This window comes from Littorina saxatilis, linkage group LG1, assembly GCF_037325665.1.
Source record: "Littorina saxatilis isolate snail1 linkage group LG1, US_GU_Lsax_2.0, whole genome shotgun sequence".
In the NCBI taxonomy this organism is placed as follows: Eukaryota; Metazoa; Mollusca; class Gastropoda; order Littorinimorpha; family Littorinidae; genus Littorina; species Littorina saxatilis.
Window position 1 is genome coordinate 13,300,982 of NC_090245.1, and position 24,590 is coordinate 13,325,571.

Below are 24,590 nucleotides of genomic sequence, written 5' to 3' on the forward strand. Positions count from 1 at the left end.
TCGTTTATTGTTGATTCTTTAGCTCCTCTATGGCAGGCGGATTTTCACTTTGTTTTCCTTCAATTTCACTGTGGGAGTTGTTCTTAACATACGTTTGTTAAGAAAATTTTGGCTGATTGTAAAACAGCTGTAATATACGGCAGTCCAGGTTGTCCTTCAACTGTAAAAATGAAATAATGCTCTTTAAAGTATCATTTACAACAGTGGTGGCTGTTTTCACAAGTATGCTACAAAAAACACGACAATACATAATACATAAGGAAAAGCCCTATGTTTGGTCAGTTGGTGAGATAGGTAAATGTTATTTTTGTGTGACAGTTCTGATGGTTTTCAAAGGGCTAATTCTTTGCTTTTCGACATATGCCCAACTGAAAACGCTTTAGCAACTCAAGTGCACACGACAACCATCTAAATAGACTACATGTTCGCAGAAAACACAATACTGAATATAGAGGGAAAAATAACGGCTCTTTTTAAAAGCACTTTTAGTAGTGAAGTACTTTTAGGATTGTTTGGAATTTTTTACCAGCAGACACCCTTTTACTGCTGAGTGTCTTAGTATTGTAAGATGTGTGATTTGAATTTTGGTTTAAAGGTGCCTTTGGTTTGAACACCCCTACCCCTACGAGGCAGAAATACAAAGAAATAGAAGGAAATTGAGCCTATTTGGAACCAGACTTTAGTATGTTCCCATGGGGGGATTCACGGTGCGAATGACACTGCGTCAGCTTTTTCATTTATCTTTAGTATTTTCTTCAACTTTAACTTTTAGGACCATGTATGAGGTTGTGGCAAGCTAAATACACAACACGACGACGTCTCGGAAAAATAGTAAGGATTATATAGGGAAAAACAACAGTGTCAGTTAAAGTCCGTTTTGAAGGTGTTAGTGGTTGGGGATTTTGAAAAGCATCAGACATCAGGCAGATACAATCCTTTCTGCGTGTTCTGGTGCAGAAAGAGTTTTCAGTTTATACATTGGGGTGACCAGTAGATACCATTTTACAACCATACCCCCAAACGACATTTACAGAGCCCAAAGAAGGATTTGGGTCAATTTCAAAGCCATTTTTCCGTATGAAGCGCCAACTTTATATGAAAATGTGTTTAATAAACATCAAAGGACTGAGGTTGAACTTTCTGATAAGGGACATTTTAAACCTAGTCATTGTCACTTCAACGTTCCCTTCACTAAAGTGGCTAAGATGCCTGGACTATTGAATTCACTCCAAATGTACTGGCTCAGCGTGAGAGGCAACATCCTGTCGAAGTCGTAAGCACGAGGCTGACTGGGAGATTATTATTCGAAGAGCATGCTGAAACGGATTGTAAGTACAATATTTTACATGTTCTCCACATTTCTGTTGATCTTTCCTTAACTTTAATTGTTTCCTTGATTTAAAAGCCTAGGGCTTGTATTTTCAATTGTGATACTAAGCACGTATCTTTACCACAGTATCCGATCACTTCACACTTGAATTTTGGAATGATGAAGTGGAATTATTTCTGGATCTAATTTATTCCTTGTTCCCCCCCTCTCGATTCCTTTTTTCGCCACATATGTATTGTCGTGTGAGGGGGTAGATGCGTGTACTGGCTGATTTTTTTTAAATTTTTTACTTCGGTCAGATACAGATGATTGGAAAAAAAACTTGTCAAGGATTTCAGAATTTAATAGATCTGTTCGAAGTTTTTACGGGATGGGTCCTGTTACAATACAGACTGAATGTGCCCAAGATGAACTTTTGATTAAACATACACACACAAATGAATCTCTTGAGTTTGTTATACGGCGAATGTCCAGTTTCCACCACCACGTCTGTGGTATGTTTTTATACGGTTTGATTGAATAGACTGACGTGCATTCTCTCGCAAATGTGCGCGCGTGTGTGTTTGTCTGTGCCTCAGACTTATTAATCAAAGATGATGTTGCACATTGCAGATCTATGCGACAGGAGCAAGTGGACAAGACAGCTACATTTGTCTGAGCGAAGATCCAACGGTAAGCTCTTTTAGCCGAAGACAGCGAGCCTGGGTGCATGCATGCAAGCTTCTATCATGTTCGTGTGAGTGCTGCAGGGCTATTAGACGACTTTTCATTATTCTTGATTTGGAGATCCATGCAGGGTATTAGAAAGTGCAGAATATACACGTTTGAACAAATACGATGTGTGTTTGCTCTGAAAAAAAGAAAAGACGCAACAAACAAACATTGTATTTGTTTAAAGCAGGGTGACCAAAAAAAAAGAGTACCCAAACAAAACGTCATAAATTGAACAAAAATAAAGCAATCTTCATAAAATGTATTTACACACACAAGTAGCCTCTGCATGATTTCAACAAAAAATGTTAGCGTTCTAGCTTGTCTTTCAGGAAAGTTATGCTCATTCTACAGAACATGCTCCAAATGGCCTCCCCCGGATTTAAATCCCCCAGATTTCTATCTTTGGGGGTTCCTGAAAGACAACGTCTTCAGGAACAACCCACAGACAATCGCAGAACTCAAGTGAGCCATCACAACAACCATTCGCGGAATCTCGCAACAGGAGTGTGTGCGGGTGATTGATAACTTTGCGCGGCGAGTTCAAGTTTGCCTGAATCGGCGCGGAGGCCATTTGGAGCATGTTCTGTAGAATGAGCATAACTTTCCTGAAAGACAAGCTAGAACGCTAACATTTTCTGTGCAAGTGTGTGTAAATAAATTTTATGAAGATTGCTTTATTTTTGTTCAATTTATGACGTTTTGTTTGGGTACTCTTTTTTTTGGGTCACCCTGTATCACAAATATTTATTACCTGTATCTGCATGTTTTGATAATGATGAAGGGTAAATTACTTTGACGTGTGCTTTTTTTTTAACCACACTGATAACGAATGATAGAAACACAGACACACTTAATAACATATCCACAAAAATTGTAACAATAAATGTAAGCTGAACAATGCCTGCAACACATTTCAGGCCTCAGAAGGAAGTAATTATGAGATTCAGACAGAGAGAGAAAGCCCAACACGAAACCAGTTGTGACATTTTTTATTTCATTATGTAATATTAAAAACACGACAACAACGTATTTTCTGTACTTAGTTTCGTGCAATTATGGATTGCAAAGTATGTCTAATTGAGTGGCATAAAGAGGCACAGTTGCATGAAAAACCAACTCGGATCTTGACTAGGATCAGGATTTTACATGGACACAACCTAGAATTTAACATCCTGGGGGGAGGGGGGTACTGCGCCTTTCACATCAAGATGTAAAGATCTATTTTAAATAATACTTATTAGAAGGGAACAAAATCAAACAAACTACAACAATCGTTCTGAGGGGAGAGAATTACCTCTTCCGAAGAAATTACCTCCCTTGCTTTTCTTGTCGTGACTTATGTAGAGTAAAGTGAATAGAAAGTGAATCAGTCAGTAACAAAAAAAAACCACAACATTTCTTAAGATCTATGAGGAGTCTTGAAGTATTTGTCAATGTTAATCTTGTATGCATAACAAACAATATATTACGGATTGATAATTAAAGAAAATCGTCTCTTCTACAGGGTTGACCCCCCTAAAAAGGACACCCACAACCATGCAAATTACTTCTGCATCTGTTGAACCAATTATTTTATATATGGTATTCATTAACTTCAATTTATATTCTGCCTTTCCAGTAAGTGGCAATTTTGTAAATTGAATGGTCTGACTTTTGTGCAATTTTAATTTTGTTCTTCAAATTCGGGGGTCGACTAAACAGAACGAGTTTTGACATTGAGCGGTAGCCATTTTTACCTAATTTAAACCCTTCAGGCTTTTACCTTTTTGATTATTTTGAATGTCTGAGTATGTAAAAACATCCCCTTCAATCCCCAGGCTATCGATGACCTGAAGAAAGCATGCAGTTACAGCTAGGTTCAGGGCAATCCTCAGACACGAAAGCGTTGGTGTCATTGATGATGCAAAAGTTAGATAATTTAACCTACAAATTTGCCACTTTGTGAACTGCACATGCATAAAATCAAGTTTAAGTATGCTGAATATGAAGTTATCCAGTCAATTGGTGTAGAAGTTATAGCATTTCTGTCGGTTAACAGTATTTATAATCTCTAAAGTAAAATCTGACATATTCGAAAGTTTTGCATAAACACCCAGACAATTTTTACGATACTCTCCTAAGCTTCTCCACTTCTCAGCCCTGTCTTGGAAATTAATTCGAATAAGGCAGTCAAAATAACTTAGTTTGGAGCACCCATCAATCAGAATAAGCATTAACTTTTGACACAGGAAATATCTTCTACCGAAAGCTCTCCTGGTTTTATTCTACATTTTTCCTGCATAATGGTAACAAATTTAATGATAAATCTAAACAACGAAGTGACTGTGGTAAGATGAACAAAGTTAAAAAACAAAGGATTACTGTAAATGGTTTACGAATCGAAATCTAAACAAGTTTTAATGATAAGTAAAATGATAAAAAAATAAAATTAAAAAAAAGCTAACGTCCTCGCATTTGTCCAGAATTATTCCATGTTTAACATGGGAACAGAGGGATAATTGGTCTAAAGAATTTTTAAAAAGGAGGGTTAGGGTAACCCTAACCCTCCTTGGACTATCTGCATGCAATGCCCGCTATAGGTGAAAGACTTTTGTGGAAGCCATGGAAGAATGCATCGCTGTTGTGCTGGTTCAGCTTGAGGTCCTGTCCTAGCGAATATCCTGCACACACAAAAACACGACTTTTTAAGCCACTTATGTTGCATTCCGTGACATAGCTTTGTTAAAACCGTGTGCCTGATAATAATGACAGATTTTGTTGATATACATTTTTTTTAAGACACCCCATATAATATTGTTTGACAATCTCTTTCAACATAGTTTACGAATCACCAATGTGTATACAAACGCAAATAACCCACAGGTCAATAAATTACTTTCCAGAGAAAGAGAGAGAGAGAGAGAGAGAGAGAGAGAGAGAGAGAGAGAGAGAGAGAGAGAGAGAGAGAGAGAGAGAGAGAGATTAAAACTAGAAAATGTGTGCTATATAAAACAAGGATAATCACTGTCAAATCTTTGCTTGTACCTGCATGGTGTTTACTGCGCTATATATACACAAACTGTTTTATTTCTTTTTTTTTTTTCCTTTTTTTTTTTTTGGGGGGGGGGGGGATGTTTTGTGATGAGGGTTTTTTCAAAGCCTTTACTGCTTTAGTCATTGAATCCACCCGACTTCGATTTATTGTTCAGTGATGGGTAATTGTGTGACCAACTATGTAAGTTAGTGATTGTTCTGGCTTCATACAATGACATTGCATTAATTTTATAAGTGTATGTGTGTGTGTTTCAGGCAAAAGCTGATATTACAGTCCTAGTTGTATGCAGTACCTCTGCTTCTTCGTTCAGGAATCAAAGTATACAATCTAAACCGATTATTTTGTTCAATAATGTTCAGCTTACCATCCCGAAGAAGGCAGTAACGTGCTGAGATATTGATTATAGATATTAACGTACCTAACCTGGTTACTGGTGTGTTTTCTTTTTATTTCAATAATGTAAATGTGTGACAACTTGCAGGGTACTTGATGTTCTGAGCAATTTTTCTGGCAAAAGACCTTTCATGGATCAAAGAAAACTTTTGTCATGGTGCACAAGTCAATCAATTTGGTTGATAAATAATTTGTGCTGCATTTTCCCTGGTTCCAAAACGTAGTATGTATTACCACATGTCCTTACCTGTTATTGGCATCACATGATTCTCTGCAAGCAGTCTTTTGTGGAAATACGTCATTTAACACTTGCACTTAATGACTTATAGTAGGTGGCTGTGGAACGGTAGACATGCAACGACAACGAACAACAAAAGACAAAGTGTGGAGTACACTCATTTTTCTTAACATACGCTAAGTTTCTTTGAGAATGCTCCAAGTGAAAATCAGGGGTTCCTAGGCCTGATATCACAATTAAACAGCTTCTTCTCAGAATCAGGAGGGAAAAAACTGTTATATGGCGAGATGTCGTGACAAGAACAGACAGCAGCAGCAGCAACAACAACATTGCTAAATCGTCTCTTCAACAAAATTTCATGTTTAGCATCGCAGACAAAGCACGGCTACTGATCCGACCAAAGCCACACTTCATGCACGATGGGCACATTGTTATGGCCAGCTTGTTAACGTGCGCATTGTGTATTTTTTACATAGAATTGAATGTGTTTGTCGTTGTGTCTGTCATCTATCCTAGTCGTTTGATTTAGAATAAAGCAAACTTATTACAATGACGATTTTCTTCGGTTTTTGATGAAGGATTGGCATCAAGACTTTTCCTATTTTCCAACTCTGCCACCATACACTGGCCGTTCAGGTCTGCATGTCGACCACATGGTGTGTGATCAGATTTTTCGGACATGTTCACAATGCTTACATGACCACCAAATGGAAAATCAGTTGGTATTTGTTACGTTTTTGTGTTAGCACAATCTTCATACAAGTAAACAGAAACAGTTTTGTTGCAAACAGAGCCTTCATAAGAAAAAATGCTTCTAAGTAAAAATACATACCCCCTTTTTCGTATTGCGTAAAATATACCCATAAATTCTGGACATCATATTATTATTTTTTTTCACAACAATGAAACCAAACTTTGGCATATGTTTTAGCAATATATTCACAATAAAACCTATGAGTTTGAAGGCTGCATCTTGTTTTGTTTATTTTTGAGAATTTTTTTGCAAACCCATGCAAATGGCCAGTTTCTGGGGAGAGACTGGGGAGATAATGGCCAGCATAGAAAGAGTTAATAAGTAAACTAATGTCAGAAGTAGGTATTTACCTTGTTTGCCTTCGCGTTCTTGATAGCCCGCTGCAGCATTTGTATCACTTCCCTTGACATTCAAAACGCCAATGTATTTCTGAAATGAAAATAAAGATATTGACCGAAACATCACACAAGTGGTATATCATGCTAGGTTTTGTTTACAGTGCCTGTTCTACGACCACATCTGATTGTAATTTAAATAAAGAAAAACTGTATCCATTTATTACTTCTCTATTTGTGTGTGTTTGTGTGTGTGCAGGGGCGGATCACATCATTTTTAAGGGGGAGTTTCCAAATTTCTTTTAGGGACAATTTGACGACGCGAAGCGTTTAGTTGAAGACGCGAAGCGTTCAACCTCCTTGGGGGGGGGGGGGGGGGGGGGGTCCGACAAATGTTGATAAAAAGAAGGAAAATGGATCAATCAGCCAATACCCCTTCCAAAAAAGTAAATATATTAAGAAGAAAAATTTGAATCACAACAAGGACAATTGATCGATCTGGCGCAATCTGAGCAAACTAATTAGCCAACTTCTTTCCAAAATCGTGACTTAGAATACAAAGACCGGCTCCTAAGTGGTCCGGAAACCCCGGAACCCCCCTCCGGATCCGCCCAGTGTGTGTGTGTGTGTGTGTGTGTGTGTGTGTGTGTGACCGATGACCTTCTCTAAATTCTAATCGTTGCGTTTGATACTGGATATGCCCATGAAAAAATATCATTTCTTGTTCATGTCATTGTGTGTGTGTGGCCAGGACCGTGACTTCTGCTTGCCTCGACGTCTTCAGAAAAGACAAAATGCCAGCAGGCGTATGTTCTTGGAGCACTCAGTATGCCGTCATCTGCAAACAAATAAATACAAATTATTCAATTGTGTAAATAACGAACAATCATTTTAATATTACAACAAAAAATTCATATAACTGTAGTCTTCACCAGAGACATCCACTACACTATCTTTAAATAAAACTGCCGTAAAAAATTGAAATACTATAAAACTTACCCCCACTCAGATCTATTTGGGATTATTCAAGTTACCATGAAACGATGCCGGTTTGGACAGATCTGCTAGTTTGCCGCTGAAACTGAAATCAAAGGCGATCTTCAGAACTATTTCTAATCTTGTATTTGTGATTAATATAAAATACTGATCTTCCCAATAGAAGCTGATGTGTATACACATGACCAGGACAAGGTATTTTGTTACAGGGCATTTACGCAGACGTCGCAGTTCAAAATATCGTTTTAGATCTGAGTTTGTACAGCAGCCTGTGTGATTCAGAATCGTCTGCCCTTTTTCGGTTTAACATTTTATGGACGATTCCTATGAGACTGCTCAATCATAACTGATGACAAATTCAGAAACAGATGATGGTTTCAAGTAGGCTACAGTAATGATTCGTTAAAAATGTCAAGCCACTCGTCGATCATTCACACTCAAAGAACCCAAGCCAAATCTGCTCTGGTTCCGAGCAGCTTTTTCCAACTGAGACCCTAATTGTTACGCATCTGCCTCGAAAAGATAGACCACAAACAAGCGGCACTGTACCATGCTTTCGTTTATGTTGCTAAACAGATTAAATGTGCATTGTAAATGTGCTTACAGCAAAGAAATGCATTCTTACTTACCACAAAAATACTGGTACCACATTCATCGCACTTGTGTCTTCTTACCAAAACCTATCGATATGTTTGTTTACGATATATTGGTAATTACTAACCGTTAACTATTTTTCAAAAATCTGAAATGACTTTTAAGAATCAAAGAAAGATTCGCTAAAACGGTTGACTTCAGAAAATAAGCAATATTTTTCTGAACCATGAAATAAAAATCGAAAACTCCGTTTGATCTTTTATTTTGGTAGATTGATGACAACAGCCGGAACTGAAAGTACCAGAACCAAAAATTAAGGGCATTAATCAGGGAAACTAAGAAGATTGTCGTTCCTGGCGCGCACTTCACATGTCCGACAAACAGTGTCAGAGTGAGAGAAAAAATTTTTTTTTTCGTAGTTCGATAGTATATGAGGCCCTTCTTCATATCAAAGTGTAAAGGTTGCTGAACGATGTTTTTCCTTTTTGCTTGTTTAGTTACACTTTAAGGAAAATCAATCGCCAGAGCACAACCAAAACAAAATTTAAATGTTCACAACAACAACAAAGAAATTTTACCCAAAATTTTGTCCAAGTACAAACGTTTACAAATTACTACTAACCAAAAAAAAAATATATTTTCAAAAATAATAAACAACAAAAAACTTTCCCCAAACCAACAACTAAATATCAAACAGTAGTATAGGGGAGATAATCACCCTATTACTAATCCAACTCCAAATAGGAACAACAATAACAATAATAAACAAAACACTTATTATCAAACCAAAGTACACAACTAATAAAAAAAATCAGAGTCCAAACAAACCACACAAAAAAATTGAAAATTTCAGAATTTATACACACACAAAAAAATGGCACACCCTACAATATTTTATTTAAAATAAGCCTGCACCTCAACGACAACAATCATACACAACAATCAATCCAAGATAGAATCTAAGAAAAATAGTTTTAAAAAAAACTTATAGGAAAGGGAGCTAGAATTTAGATAGAAAGATAGATGATAAATACACAGAACAGGAAGCAAACAGAAACTAAGGCCCTCTCTACGTACGAACTATACAACTACGTAGACCCCTAGAGCTGGAGAGGGGGTGTCCAATAACATACACATAAACAAACACTACAACACGCAAAGTATCAAAGTATGTATAATTAGCTACCCTAAGGCACTTCTTTCTCAATTTCTCACTTTTTCGAAAGGGAAGCAACTGCTTTTTAACTACAACAAAAATCTACCCTTAGAAACAAAAACCTATTTAGGGCTAAGTCGGGGTCACCACTGTCACGAAGTGGTTTGCATGTGAATTTATTATGCGTGTTCTGCCCTTTTGCACTGTCTCTACCCTTTCACACCAAACACTTCAAAAACAGAACTTGGGAGGGTGCAGGCTCATTAATTCCTCAACCAAAAACAACAAACTTCTTCACTTTAAATACATCAATACGAACAACTTTTCAACACACAGTTCGCACAATCTTCCAGCTTTCACTCAAGGCATGTAAATACATATTATAACAATACTCTCTCAAATATAGATTAACGCACACAAGAAGGTACCAACAGACACTCACGAGTTCGTATCACGGCTCACTGCATGTCGCCAGTTCACTTACTTGTCCCGCTGAATCGTCGTAGAATCGATGCTAACACACACCTTTCGCTGAAGATGCCAACACACACCTTCCACTGAAGATGCCAACACACATCTCACGGACGATGCCCACACGCACCTTCCAGGTTTCTCCCCGAGAAACCCTTCCGCCCGTAGCGGAAACAACCGTCGTCGGCTACGACCGGTCTCGATGAAGACTCCACTCGTCTAGTCATCTGCGCAGAGGTGGTCCCTTGCTTCCACCGTCGTCTAGCGCTTCTCTCGTGTAAGGTCCCTCCCTTATACGCCATGGAAAACCCTCATGGAAACTCCTAAAGAATTTAACCAAGTCTTAATACAACATTCTCTAAAACCATCTCTTCTTCCAAACGTTCATGTACCACTCATACATTCTCGTTCATTCCACGTTCACATTCCGTACAGATTCAATATCCAAACTAACACTTAATCAATGAATAACACTCCCCATACAAAGCATGACCGTCTTAAACATAACATAAATGCGTAGCAATTATGTTCAAGAAATTCCCCATGAAAAACCGTGAAACAATTACATCAAGAATTCTCTCAACGCTTCACACTAAGATTGGGTGCACTTTATACACACTAACCTTTACGCTCCAGCTATGTATTCCAACGTCACTAATATACAACATAGTAAATCATTTACCTTAAGAGACCCGTCTCTTGAAAGAGTACTTGTTCCCAGAACAAGTCTGACACACGCTGAACAACCTTCCCGGTTGGAAATCTCACACGCTGTGACGTTATTTACCCCAGACCAGCTACATGTCTCAAACACAACTCACATCAAGCTAAGCCAGTTTTGCGTGCAACACCCGAAACACGTGAATAACGCCAGTCCGGTCAGCTACCCTCGCCTGTACAACATTTAGGGAGGTTAAAAACACGACGTGGTTTCACCTCACAAATATGCTACTCACATCTTTGTGACACACACACACACACACACACTCACACACACACACACACACACACACACACACAGAGAAAGTCATGCCATAATTATTAAGTATTCAAAGTCTGACATTTGGAGATTCGCGCAAAACTTTGCTTCGCACAACTGAACGTTTCACTGAATGTCATAATGTTGACAGTACGTGGATCTACGTGATCTGAGTTTTATATTAAACCGTTTATAACTGTCGACTGTGTGCTTGGGGAATTATGAACATGGCCAGGAAAAGGCGTTAACAATTAAAAATAATTAAGCAATACCGTAATTGTGTGTGCTGTTTTCAAGAAGACTAAGTTGTGTGTGGGTGTATGTATTCGTACCGAAGAGAGAAGGATTGAACACACGACGTTTTCAGCCTCTTATTTTCCGTGAATTTCTCTTCTTGCCTTTATTGTTCTATTCATTCACTAACTCTCTAAATGTCAACTGTATCATTTAACTGATTGATCTTTCATGTGCACATATATTGGAACGTTAATTTTTTTCATTGACTCACTTTGATTGACTGAGAGACTGCACAGTCCAGGTAAGTTTGGCCGACATATTGACTGAATGTTTTCATTTCGTTTATCGCGATTTGATTTATTTCCTTGTCCGACTGAAACGCATACTGGTGCACAAATGCTTTTCCCCCTATACGAGTATTAGGGAAAAGGATTTATTTCCTTGTCCGATTGAAACGCATACTGGTGCACAAATGCTTTCTCCCCGATACGAGTATTGGGGAAAGAGATCAGGAGACTTACTACTTTGTAACGACAGTCCTCGAAACATTTTGTTTGTCTTTAGTTATGAACACAGTGTTTTCTTATGCTATAGTATTTTGTTGTGTTGTTAGGAGTGGGGTGGGGGGGGGGGGGGGGGTGGGGGTGAGCACGCTCTCTCACTTTGTCACACGCACGTACACACACGCACACACACACACACACATACACACACACGCGCGCGCATGGAGAGGGGGTCTAAAGGTGAACAAAGGTTTGGGGGATGTTTTTAGACCGAGGTAGGGAAACATGCAGCTGATGACAAAAATCGGCGTCTGTGACTTTTCAAAAATTCAAGCATATCAACCAGAGTCCTTCTTTAGCATACATGTATAACCAGAGTCTTTCGGCTAGTCTGCTGTTATACAACTTAACCCCACGTGAAACGCGAGGGACGGACTGACCTAAATCACACAAGGGGAACGACACAGTCACCGGCCCTTTCGCGTTGCAAAGTCTTAAATAGCTACAGCGTGTTTTGCAGTCACCCGTATCTCACAAAATAGATATGTAGTCATAGCTTTTCTGCTGCAAGGAGATACCAGTTCTTAGGTCAATGGTTAGCGAACTGCCGTACGATTCTTGAAGTCGCTGGTTCGAGCCCCGTCAACGCTTTTATTTCTTCTTTTTCTTTTTTCGACTCATGCATGATTTTCCTGCTCAGTTTCTAAAATCAGCTTTTTGGGGGTCAAGTTTTGTGCAAAACAGGCAGTGCTCATTGATATCTTTAGCTCCGCTATTCAATACTCAAAGATTTTAATGTCTTTATAAAAACAAGAAAATTGCCTTGCAGTGTCAGGCGTTTTAAACATAAAATAAATCTAATTCACTACCAAAAATTATGAATTGCACTAACAACATGAAGATTTTCTGAGAAATCAATCATTGAAACAGACGCAGCATTTATTAAATTTTGGTTTTAACAATAGCTGTAACATGCAAAAAATGCGTGTCGTATCCTTGTGTTTTCCAACTACATACATTTGAATTGATCCATTTCAAGTATTCTTACTTGTAGAGTCTCCAAAATCACAAGGTACACTAAGCATTAGCTAGTCCACGTCTCTATTACACGAAGTGTGTGCTTGGATGCATATCATATCAATACAACAGCTTTGAATGCAAGGTTTTGGTTTCTGAAAGCAAAATATTTCGTGTTATGCAGACCGTATCTTTTGTGTTATGACAGCAAAGCACGCCGTAGCTATTTATCCGGCGTGTGCACAAAACTTTGCAACGCGAAAGGGTCTGTCAGTGTTCGTTCCGCTCAGTGATTTAGGTCAGTCGGTCACTCGGGTTTCACGTGGGGCTACGGGGTATCGCCAGGAGACTACAGTCGGTTTGATTGAAACTTTTTTCAAATGAGGTCTCTCTGAAAGATCATCACTGTTTAGCTTAAACGCTACACTGGAATTTACCAACAGAAATTAAAACAAGTCGCGTAAGGCGAAAATACAACATTTAGTCAAGTAGCTGTCGAACTCACAGAATGAAACTGAACGCAATACCATTTTTCAGCAAGACCGTATACTCGTAGCATCGTCAGTCCACCGCTCATGGCAAAGGCAGTGAAATTGACAAGAAGAGCGGGGTAGTAGTTGCGCTAAGATGGATAGCACGCTTTTCTGTACCTCTCTTTGTTTTAACTTTCTGAGCGTGTTTTTAATCCAAACATATCATATCTATATGTTTTTGGAATCAGGAACCGACAAGGAATAAGATGAAAGTGTTTTTAAATTGATTTGGACAATTTAATTTTGATAATAATTTTTATATATTTAATTTTCAGAGCTTGTTTTTAATCCAAATATAACATATTTATATGTTTTTGGAATCAGAAAATGATGGAGAATAAGATGAACGTAAATTTGGATCGTTTTATAAAATTTTATTTTTTTTTTTACAATTTTCAGATTTTTAATGACCAAAGTCATTAATTAATTTTTAAGCCACCAAGCTGAAATACAATACCGAAGTCCGGGCTTCGTCGAAGATTACTTGACCAAAATGTCAACCAATTTGAGGGCGTGACAGTGCCGCCTCAACTTTCACGAAAAGCCGGATATGACGTCATCAAAGACATTTATCAAAAAAATGAAAAAACATGTTCGGGGATTTCATACCCAGGAACTCTCATGTCAAATTTCATAAAGATCGGTCCAGTAGTTTAGTCTGAATCGCTCTACACACACACACACACACACACACAGACACACGCACATACACCACGACCCTCGTCTCGATTCCCCCCTCTACGTTAAAACATTTAGTCAAAACTTGACTAAATGTAACAAGAGTTTGCGTGTGATGAAAGCACGACACACTTGAGACAGCCCACACAAAAGTAGATCTTCTACGACCTGACCACACAGTTATGCCAATTCAAATGCGCGTAGCAAAATGTGCGTGTTGTATCTTTTTGCTCTGGCGGTACCGACAATATCGTTATTGAAACAATCCCAGTGCAAAAGGGATTTATAGAGCAAATCTCGAAAATAATTATTGAACTCAGCGCTATGCGCGTTCAATAATGAATTTTTCTCGATTTGCTCTATAAATCCCTTAGTGCACTGTGTTAGGAAACGCTACCGTTGCTGAGCTTAGGTTCAGTTTTGTGTGTTCCATGTGGTTGACTTATTTGTACTTTGTGGGAAAGTACCGATATCATATTATGTAAACACAATATTTATGCTTGGACGAGAATGCAGGTGAACTTTCTAGTCCTGTCAAAACAAGTTGTTTACCATGCTGTTTTAGTGTGAGTTCGTGGCGTTCGATCGGATTAAGGGCGTCGGCACCTTTTGATGTACGTCACAGAGAACGTCACCATTCTAGTCCATGGGCGGTTCGCATATAATGTAGTTGTATCATGTTCGGTCTGGAATATTCTCGAGATTGAGTATTTACTATATATGCCAGCGCGATTTGAATGTTAAAAAGCTTCTATTTGAGTTCTGCTAGATGTGCAGTTGTATGTATTGAATGCTGAATAAATCCTCGAACTCAATTTGACGAGTTGTTTTCTGCTGCTGCGAAGACGGGCGACGTAGAATAAAAGAACACAACTATACGACGTTTGAGAACTTGTGGCAATCTCAAGTGTCGTGTAACAATTGGGGGCCAAGCCAAGGATCTACGTTTAACGCCAAGGGTTTTCCAGCAACAAGGACCAGTGTCAAGACAGTCACAGGAGGTAGCCATCAATCGGGTGTATCCTGAGGGATCAGTATTGAGACTACGGAACCGTGGATTCGGTGTGACTGTGGGAAGAGTTTGGTAATCGCCGCAGCTCGATACGGTGAGCGACGCCGGAGTGTATCGGGATTACAGAGGTTAGCTGCCGTTTGGACGAGACGGACTTCGTCGCGGAGCTAGTGCATTAATACTACGAAATACGACTGACGTACGTTGTGTACGTATCGTGAGCAGAGTGCGCCGTCACGTTAGACGAGGAGGGTGGCAGCCTGTGTCTACGAAGGTGAACAGCGACGAGAGAAGCATCGGAGGTGCAGTAGAGACTGTGTTCTTTAGAAGACTACATTCGTCTACGTTCGGGGCTGTGAAAGAATACAGACGAACGCACCGGAAAAGACCAGAATGGCTGAGTTCTGGGCAAAAGGAATTGAACTGGGACTAAAAGGCAAGCAGTTGACGGAGTTCGTCGAGTCCCAGACACGACTGCTGGCGCAGCGTGAAGAAAGACAAGCGCAGCGTGAGCAAGAAGAAAAAGAAAGACAAGCGCAGCGTGAGCGAGAAGAAAAAGAAAGACAAGCGCATCGTGAAGAAAGACAAGCGCAGCGTGAGCGTGAAGAACGACAAGCGCAGCGTGAGCGTGAAGAAAGAGAAAGAGAAGCACAGCGTGAAGAAAGGAAAATGGAGCTGAAACGCGTAGAGCTCCAGATAGAAATGGAGACCAAGCGCTTAGAGCTTCAGACAGAAATGGTGCGTGTTCAAAATGAGCACGCGGCACCACGCCAAAGAGATAACCAGCAGCAAATGCTACACAGGGCACCGAAACTTCCAGCATTCGCTGACGGGAAGGACCAGATCGACTGCTACCTTGCAAGATTCGAGAGGTTCGCTGAGAGTGCTAGATGGCAGCGCGACGACTGGGCGATTCAACTCAGCGCACATTTGACTGGGGCAGCACTTGAGGTCTACACTAGACTCTCAAACGATGACGCCAGAGACTATGATGTACTGAAGGAAGCTCTGTTGCGTTGCTACAACTTCACTGAAAGGGGCTACCGTCAACGCTTCCGCGAATGCCAGCCATTGTCTGGAGAGACACCGAGCCAGTTTGTGGAGCGCCTGTCGTCATACCTGCAGAAGTGGGTGGAGTTACCAGGTGAAGAGCAGTCATACGAGAGTCTGCGGGACTTGATCGTGAAGGAGCAGTTCCTTAATGCCTGCCCGAAGGACCTGGCGACCCGCTTGGAAGAGCAAAAACTGCGGGGTTTGAAGGACATTACTGATGCTGCTGAGCGTTATCTCATTGCTCATGGAAGGACCCTGGGGACGTCAAAGTCAACGAAACCTTTCCAGAAGAGCGGGAACCAGGGAAACCAACCTGCCAAGGGACAAACTGAGTCCGCACCATCATCCAATGAAGGGCAGAACATAACATGTTTCCATTGCAATGCCAAGGGCCACCGAGTCGCCAACTGTCCCCAAAAGAAAAATAACGGACATGTCAATGACAAAGCGCAAGAACATCGACGGAGATATTACGACAACAAGGGGCAAACGAGTGGCTCGAACCAACAAGTATGTGCGAGCAGCGTCATACTTCCAAGGGCTGCCGAGCAAGTGGCTACACCATCGGACGTGGAAGAATGTATATCTGATGGCCAGCTTCTACTCGCCAATGGCAAGTCAATCTCTGTCGTCGCCAGCGCAGCTGTGTCAGTGTCGAACATGCCCGTGTCGAAGGGATTTGTTGAGAAGCAGGAAGTGACTGTTCTCAGAGATTCGGGCTGCAATGGAGTCATTGTCAAAGAGGATCTGGTGCCAACAGAGAAGTTCACTGGTGACTTCAAGTGGACGCTCATGGCTGACAGCAAATGCGTGAAGGCACCAGTGGTAAAAATCCAGATCGATACTCCATACTTCACCGGAGAAGTTGAGGCCGTCTGCCTGAAGAAGCCCTTGTACGATCTATTAATTGGGAACATTGGGGGTGCGAGACGTCCTGATGACCCTGATTTCGAATGGAGAATGGGCTCAGCTCAGCCTGCTGCTGAGGAGGAAGACCCACTGCCATTCGCGAATGAAGATATCAGCGAACTGTTACGAGATGACAGAGCAACTGTGCATCGCCGCGACCAGCCGCAGGTTGTAAGCGCTGTGACGACCAGAGCCCAGGCGAAGAAGAACAAAACGACTACGCCGCTCAGGGTCACCAACAGTTCTGCAACTGCTGTCGTGGACAGGAATCAGCTGATTCAGCTACAGGAAGCTGATTCGACCTTGACAAAGTACAGGAGTCGTCCTGTCAAGGAGATGACTAAGGGCGAAGGCACTGTGCACTCTGAGGTGAAGGCCAAGATCCTGTACCGAGTGTTCCAGCACGCGAGACCTCCGGAAGCAGTACAGGTCGCAGCAATGGTGGAAGAACCAGCCGAACTAGACGAGTTCGACGGTGAGGAACTACTGGAGTTGGGAGACCTCCACAAGAAAGAGGGAGTGGATGACGTCAAGTTAGGACCTGACCTGACAGAAGACCAGCAGAAGGAGCTGCATGATTTTATGGGCGACTTCACCCATAGGTTCTGTGATGTTCCAGGCTCTACGTCCTTGGTCGAACATGAAGTCCACCTCACATCTGACGTTCCTGTTCGGTCAAAACCATACCCTATCCCGTTTCAGGCTCGGGAATCCTTGAAGAAGGACATCGACAACATGTTGAAGATGGGGGTCATCCGTGAGTCATCATCCCCTTACTCATCTCCCGTTGTTGTTGTCAAGAAGAAAGACGGTACAAACAGGGTATGCATTGACTTCAGGAAAGTCAATAAGATCACCGTGTTTGACCCTGAACCAATGCCGACGGCAACTGATCTATTCCGGCAGTAAGATCTTCTCAAAAATCGATCTCAGCAAGGGATATTGGCAAATTCCTGTGCGCGAAAAGGACATACCAAAGACTGCCTTTGCAACTCCAGACGGAACGTATGAGTGCCTGCGGATGCCTTTTGGCATGGTGAACAGTGGTGCTACCCTGAAGAGGGGAATGCGAAAAATGCTCAAAGGAATGAAGAATGTTGTGTACTACTGGGATGATCTGCTAGTCCACACGGAGACCTTTGCGGAGCATCTGGAGACTTTGAGGGAATTGTTTTCCCGCCTGACAAAAGCTAATCTGACCGTGAGACCCAGCAAGTGCATTTTGGGGACCGACAACGTTGACTTCATAGGTCATTCACTGAAGGAAGGTCAAAAGGGGCTTTTGTTGGAAAACGTCACCAAGATCCTCAATGCGCCACGTCCTGAAACCAAGAAGCAGGTGCGATCCTTCCTTGGATTGGCTGGGTACTACAGAGAGTTTATTCCAAACTTCGCCGCCATAACGGCGCCTTTGTCGGACATGACCCGAAAAGGATGCCCCAACCGAATACTTTGGGGACCAGCTCAGGAGAAGGCATACCAGACCGTGCGCGACCTGATGTCACGAGACCCGGTGCTACGCCTTCCTGATACTGCCAAAGAGTTCATCTTGCGTACAGACGCATCGGACGAAGGGATCGGCGCCATGCTGATGCAAGAGCATGGAGGTAAACCGTTTCCGGTCAGCTATGCCAGCAAGAAGCTGTCAGGAGCCGAGAAGAACTACTCGACCATGGAGAAAGAGTGTTTAGCCATCGAGTGGGGAATCAAGAAATTTGAACTCTACCTCCAAGGGGTAAAATTCGTGCTTCAGACTGATCACAAACCCCTCACCTACCTGAACTCTGCGAAGTTTGTGAATAATCGTATCATGAGGTGGGTGATGTACTTGCAGAACTTTGATATGCGAGTGGAATCGATCAAAGGTTCAGACAATGTTGGAGCAGATTTTCTCAGCCGAGTATGTGAGTAAAACTGTGTTCATTCTCCAACAGACTAATGTACATACCTGGATTTCAATCTGTTATGTATACATAATATGTGTACAGGTAACGTTTCAATGATTGAAAGAAATTAGGTAAATTTCTTCTGGTGTTGGGGGTAATGTTAGGAAACGCTACCGTTGCTGAGCTTTGGTTCAGTTTTGTGTGTTGCATGTGGTTGACTTATTTGTACTTTGTGGGAAAGTACCGATATCATATTTTGTAAACACAATATTTATGCTTGGACGAGAATGCAGGTGAACTTTCTAGTCCTGTCAAAACAAGTTGTTTACCATGCTGTTTTAGTGTGAGTTCGTGGCGTTCGATCGGATTAAGGGCGTCAGCACCTTTTGATGTACGTCACAGAGAACGTCACCATTCTAGTCCATGGGCGGTTCGCATATAATGTAGTTGTATCGTGTTCGGTCTGGAATATTCTCGAGATTGAGTATTTACTATATATGCCAGCGCGATTTGAATGTTAAAAAGCTTCTATTTGAGTTCTGCTAGATGTGCAGTTGTATGTATTGAATGCTGAATAAATCCTCGAACTCAATTTGACGAGTTGTTTTCTGTTGCTGCGAAGACGGGCGACGTAGAATAAAAGAACACAACTATACGACGTTTGAGAACTTGTGGCAATCTCAAGTGTCGTGTAACACACTGGGATGTCTCAATAACTTAAATAAACAATTTAATCCGAAAAGTGTGGCAGATAGCCAAATGGAGGGCCTTTAATGGCATATAAAGTTTGAATGAAATGAAACGGTAATTAATGTTTTAGTTTGGGTACGAAAATGGGTGCAATAATGTTTGTGCACGGTTTAGCTGTTGTGGTGTACATGGTTGTTTACATGAGAAGTACCTCTAAGTTAATGCGCAAACAGTATACCTCGTAAGTTTCTTTTGAAGGGACCTTGTGCGTGTCTGTGTGTTTAAAACACGTAAGATTACCCCTACCCCCCCCCCCTCCTCTGACCTACAAGGCGGTTTAAAAAAAAAGTTGTAACGACTCGTTCTGTTGTAGGTTTTCAACGACCCTGTGCATGGGCATTTGGAGCTTCCGCCACTGTGTGTGGCAATCATCGACACGCCCCAGTTCCAAAGGCTGCGCTTTCTCAAACAACTGGGCGGTGTCTATTTTGTCTACCCTGGGGCTGCACATAACCGTTTTGAACACTGCCTTGGGTAAGTTGGAACCACGTTGATGTATAATATTAAATTAACATACACAGATACTGTACATGGATACCTGACCATTCAAATCAAAACCAGAATCAAAACTCCCACTGTCCAAAACAGTGGAAACTGTTCATTTTTAGAAAAAAACAAGCTGTGCAGCTCATCGAAAGTGCATTTTTGATCCTACACATGCTCACTTTGAAGGCATTATTCGGCTCGGTGAGGACTGAAACAGACTGAGCGTGTTCAGTTTCGAATTTTCAGGCCGGCAGATTGACTGAATGTTTAATATCACTTTCAGCGACTTGTTTTTCATACGCGCACTCGATGGATTCTCAGACTGTAAGGAGATATGACTTCTTGGACTTCTTTCTTTTGTGTAATTGCCTGTGGCAACCTATGTTTAAAGCAGAGTTATTCTTCCTCAACAACTTATTTTCACTGCTGGAAGATCAAAGGAGCTTTTGACGAACAGACATATTGGACAATAGTTTTATGCTTTCAGGGTATGTCACCTGGCGGGGAAGCTGACCAGGGCTTTGAAAGACAGACAGCAAGACCTAGGCATCACGGAAGCAGACATTTTGTGTGTCCAGATTGCTGGCCTGTGCCACGATCTTGGACACGGTCCCTTTTCTCACGTGTTTGATAAAGATGTTGTTACACGCATCAGACCGGACATCATTTGGAAGGTGAGTGTGCGTGCGCGCGTGCGTGCGTGCGTGCGTGCGTGCGTGTGTATGTGTATGTGTATATATATATATATATATATATATATATATATGTGTGTGTGTGTGTGTGTGTGTGTGTGTGTGTGTGTGTGAATGAGCTGTGCCATTATTGTTTAATGTGTTCAAAACCAGGAAAGCTTTAACCACAGAAATACCTGCGCGCGCGCGTGTGTGTGTGTGTGTGTGTGTGTGTGTGTGTGTAATATGTGTGTGTGTGTGTGTGTGTGTGTGTGTGTGTGTTTATGTGTGTGAATTAGCTGTGCCATTTGTTTTAATGTGTTCAAAACCAGGAATACTTAAACAACGGAAATACTTGCGTTAAGTCCGCTGTTACTGTCACTGACCAGAATGTTTTCTATGATTTCTTCATTATCCATTCCATTTTCCTTATAAAAACTCACTTCCTTAAAATATGAATGTCACTCTTGTTTCTGCATGGGAAGATCTATTTTCCTTGTCCTTTTCGCGTAATTACACAGAGATAATTACATTAGTGTTATATTTAAGGTTGCTTAACTTTTATGCTTGGGTTTATCACGATTTTTCTAATGTCCCTAATAATATAACGTTGATCGCGTGTTTTTTGAGGTGTGATTTTAAAACTCGATAAAGGACGATACTGCCTTCAAAGGCAGAGAACATTTGAAGCCGTAACAATCGTTAACACTTTTTCAATCCTGTGAACGACACCAGCAAATGAGCGCTGACGACTTTATTCAAATGAAACTGGGATATTAATAATATTACTTTGTTTTTCTTCTTTTTGTTTTTAAAGTCATGATGTTTTTTCCTGAAGTCAAACGGTTGTTATTTCCCCCCCAGAATATTTTTTAATTATATTTGAACAAATGCTTAGAATAAACTGCATGGATGTGCCTCGTGAACTTATCTTATTGCAGCTTGTCCAGTATCCACTGTTAGAAAATATCTCATGCATACCTAGGTATCTACAGCGAGGCCAAACGTAAAATAAGAACTTTGGAGGCACTTTAAAATGTTTTTTCTCTCACATTTTGAATATCCTTTCCTATTGAAATGTTCGTTCTAGCAAAACGATAACACAATGTTGTTGAATAAGACAAATACTGTAATGTTGAAGTCGTGTGGTTTTGAGGCGATATGCCTTTTTTAAGTTGGGCAATAGACAATTTTCGAAAATAACTCTGTCAGGAATATTCGCTGCGGTCTGGGGGAGTAGAACCCCCTGAAACTGCAGACATATTTCACAACATCCGGAACAATCTCCACGCCTCTGACGGGCTGTATCTCGCAATGTAGCGCGCGTACAATATGATATCCTTTTCTTTCAAAAACAGCATTCACGAGTTCATCGGAGTTCAGAATTTGTTGTGGAAAGGATTGCTGACATAGTCACAACGGGTTTTGAACGAGGTAACGTGGTTTTGGCTTGAGGTCACGTGGTATTTAGAAAACGCACGTGCTTAGTGAACACTTCAAGTGATCAGCAAGCCATCCATGGCGATTTGTGGCTCCGATGATTACATTTTCGAAAGAAAATGGTATATCTAGTGCACGCCGCATAGCATACACATCGGAGTTGGTTGTTCGTGCCGATCTCGGGATACAGCCCGCCTGAGGCGTGGAGAGTGTTGTTGCGGATGTTGTGAAATCTGTCTGCAATTTCAATGGCTTCTACTTCTCAAGACCGCCGAAAATTCTGACAGAGTTATTTCGTTATGTCAAAAACGTCTACTGAGAGACACATCACTCAGGTATTTGCGCGAGAGGGGCTACGTTTGGACCATTATTTTCTCTAGCTTCAAAGCGCATTTACCAAACTTCTGTAAAATTATTTTACAATCTAAGTATTTTACACGTGGAAGTGGTTAAATCTCCCGAGAATTTCAAAGAATTATTTTCTTTTCAAGCACGAGGACGCATCAGCGCACCTGTTTCGCTACATGGTTGAGACAAACAACCTCGACGGTGTCTTCAAAGAGCATGGAGTGAACACGGATGACTACGACTTCATCTTGAAGCTCATATCAGGAGAACGCCCGAAGGTACCGATAAGGATTTCCCGGTGTTAGGAGGAAGTTTTAACGCGGTAAATTAGTTCACCTCAGCAACAAAATCAGATAATAATCGCCTCGTTTTCGCAGATTAACGGCACTTTTCATTTAGTCACTGTTTGGGTTTGTGATTCAATAGATTTGATAATGAATGCTATGTAAGTTATTTGTTGACTCTTTTGATAATGTTTATTTTGTTTGCCTCGGTCCGGACTGTGGGATAACATTTCAACTGGGAAGCTTAAAACTTAAAAACGTATTTGTTAATAAATCCAAAAACAAAGAGATTGCCAACGTTTATTATTTGTCAATAACAATTCTGCTTGAAATTGGAATTAGAATCACAGTTTCAAAAATGATTGCATTTTACTTTTGATAATTTTGTGCATCCAAAAATCGTATACATATGTTTTAATTGAAAATGTTCTGAAAGAAGAGATAACCTACTTTGGTTTCTTCTACTCGGATCATTCCGCACTGTGTCGGTCGATAGGTTCTGGTCAGCCCAGGACTTTCTAGTTTGGGTGAAAAAATATCCATTGTAGACAATTTCATTCCTTTGGGTCACAAGCGATCGAATGATAACAAGTTAGTACATCAGGGGCGGATCAGTTGCTTTGTAAGGGGGGGTGCACTTTGAATCGAAAGTGGCCTGCCAAACGGTTGTGTGACGTGTCTAGTGTGTTGGCGAAGTGTCTTGTGCTTGTCACTTCTCGCTTTCAGCCCTCACCGCTGGCTAGCACCGTCTGTCCTTTTTAGGACAATGCGAAAAGAGAGCAGAATGCGTCAGTCTCTCCTGCCAGTACAATAACCTCTCCACAACAAGCCCTATGTAGTGCCTCCATCGCGGCGACAGGCGTAAACTGGGTACCGCAAGGCCCCAGGCTAGACTACAAGGACTCGGAGGAGGTTGGCCCCTAGACGTGCGGCATGCGGGCCCACCGGTGTGTGGAAACGCCCAGGTGCCCACGAACCAACCTCCAGCTATGGGTCAAATAGCCGGGCAGGATAGGCTCGTCAACCCTGGCAGGCAGCTATCCTAAGAGAAGAATCGAAAGTGAATGTGATGGGCGCGAAGCGCCCGAATTTGCTAGGGGGGTCCGGGGGCATGGCCCCCCGGAAAAAATAAACTGGCCCAAAGAAGCAAAATGGTGCCATCTGGTGCCATTTGAACTTAGAAATGGTGATAGAATCAGCTTTCCAAATTTTTTTTTTTTTGCTGGAGGGGGGGTGCACCTGCACCCTGTGCACCCCCCCTCGTCCGCCCCTGTTACATGTATCCCCCTTCATTGGCTCTGTCGACAACCGTGTTTGTTTTTTTTACCGTTTGCTTCCTTTTATATAATAAACCGACCATATGGCGTCGTCGTCACGTACTAAATTTTTTAATGTTTCAACTTTTTTGTCATTTCTGAACTTGTAATTCTTGTATTTGATTCATTTTAATTAATTCCAAAGATTTCAGTGATGTATTGCAGATCGAATTTATCAGTTAAACAAGTCGCGTAAGGCGAAAATACAATATTTAGTCAAGTAGCTGTCGAACTCACAGAATGAAACGCAATGCCATTTTACTCGTAGCATCGTCAGGCCACCGCTCATGGCAAAGGCAGTGAAATTGACAAGAAGAGCGGGGTAGTAGTTGCGCTAAGAAGGATAGCACGCTTTTCCGTACCTCTCTTTGTTTTAACTTTCTGAGCGTGTTTTTAATCCAAACATATCATATCTATATGTTTTTGGAATCAGGAACCGACAAGGAATAAGATGAAAGTGTTTTTAAATTGAT

The 24,590-nt window shown here is 41.2% G+C and overlaps 1 protein-coding gene and 1 long non-coding RNA gene across 4 annotated transcripts in view; one reads left to right on the forward strand and one right to left on the reverse strand.

Moving 5' to 3' along the window:
- Positions 1 to 24,590, forward strand: part of LOC138962256 (deoxynucleoside triphosphate triphosphohydrolase SAMHD1-like) — a 285,667-nt gene that overhangs the window by 233,396 nt on the left and 27,681 nt on the right. For both annotated transcript variants that reach the window (XM_070334004.1, XM_070334011.1), the window contains exons 3-5: positions 19,886 to 20,046; positions 20,546 to 20,732; positions 22,661 to 22,795. In XM_070334004.1, coding sequence (XP_070190105.1) covers positions 19,886 to 20,046; positions 20,546 to 20,732; positions 22,661 to 22,795 — 483 coding nt within the window. The remainder of the gene's footprint in view (positions 1 to 19,885; positions 20,047 to 20,545; positions 20,733 to 22,660; positions 22,796 to 24,590) is intronic.
- On the reverse strand, positions 3,019 to 8,902 carry LOC138961955 (uncharacterized). Of its 2 annotated transcripts, XR_011454364.1 has the most exons (4): positions 7,798 to 8,902; positions 7,569 to 7,636; positions 6,814 to 6,892; positions 3,019 to 4,704 (listed from the first exon to the last, which is right to left on the reverse strand). It is a non-coding gene; the product is annotated as an uncharacterized lncRNA (long non-coding RNA). The 2 variants fall into 2 exon arrangements; XR_011454362.1 differs by having other exon boundaries at positions 7,569 to 8,902.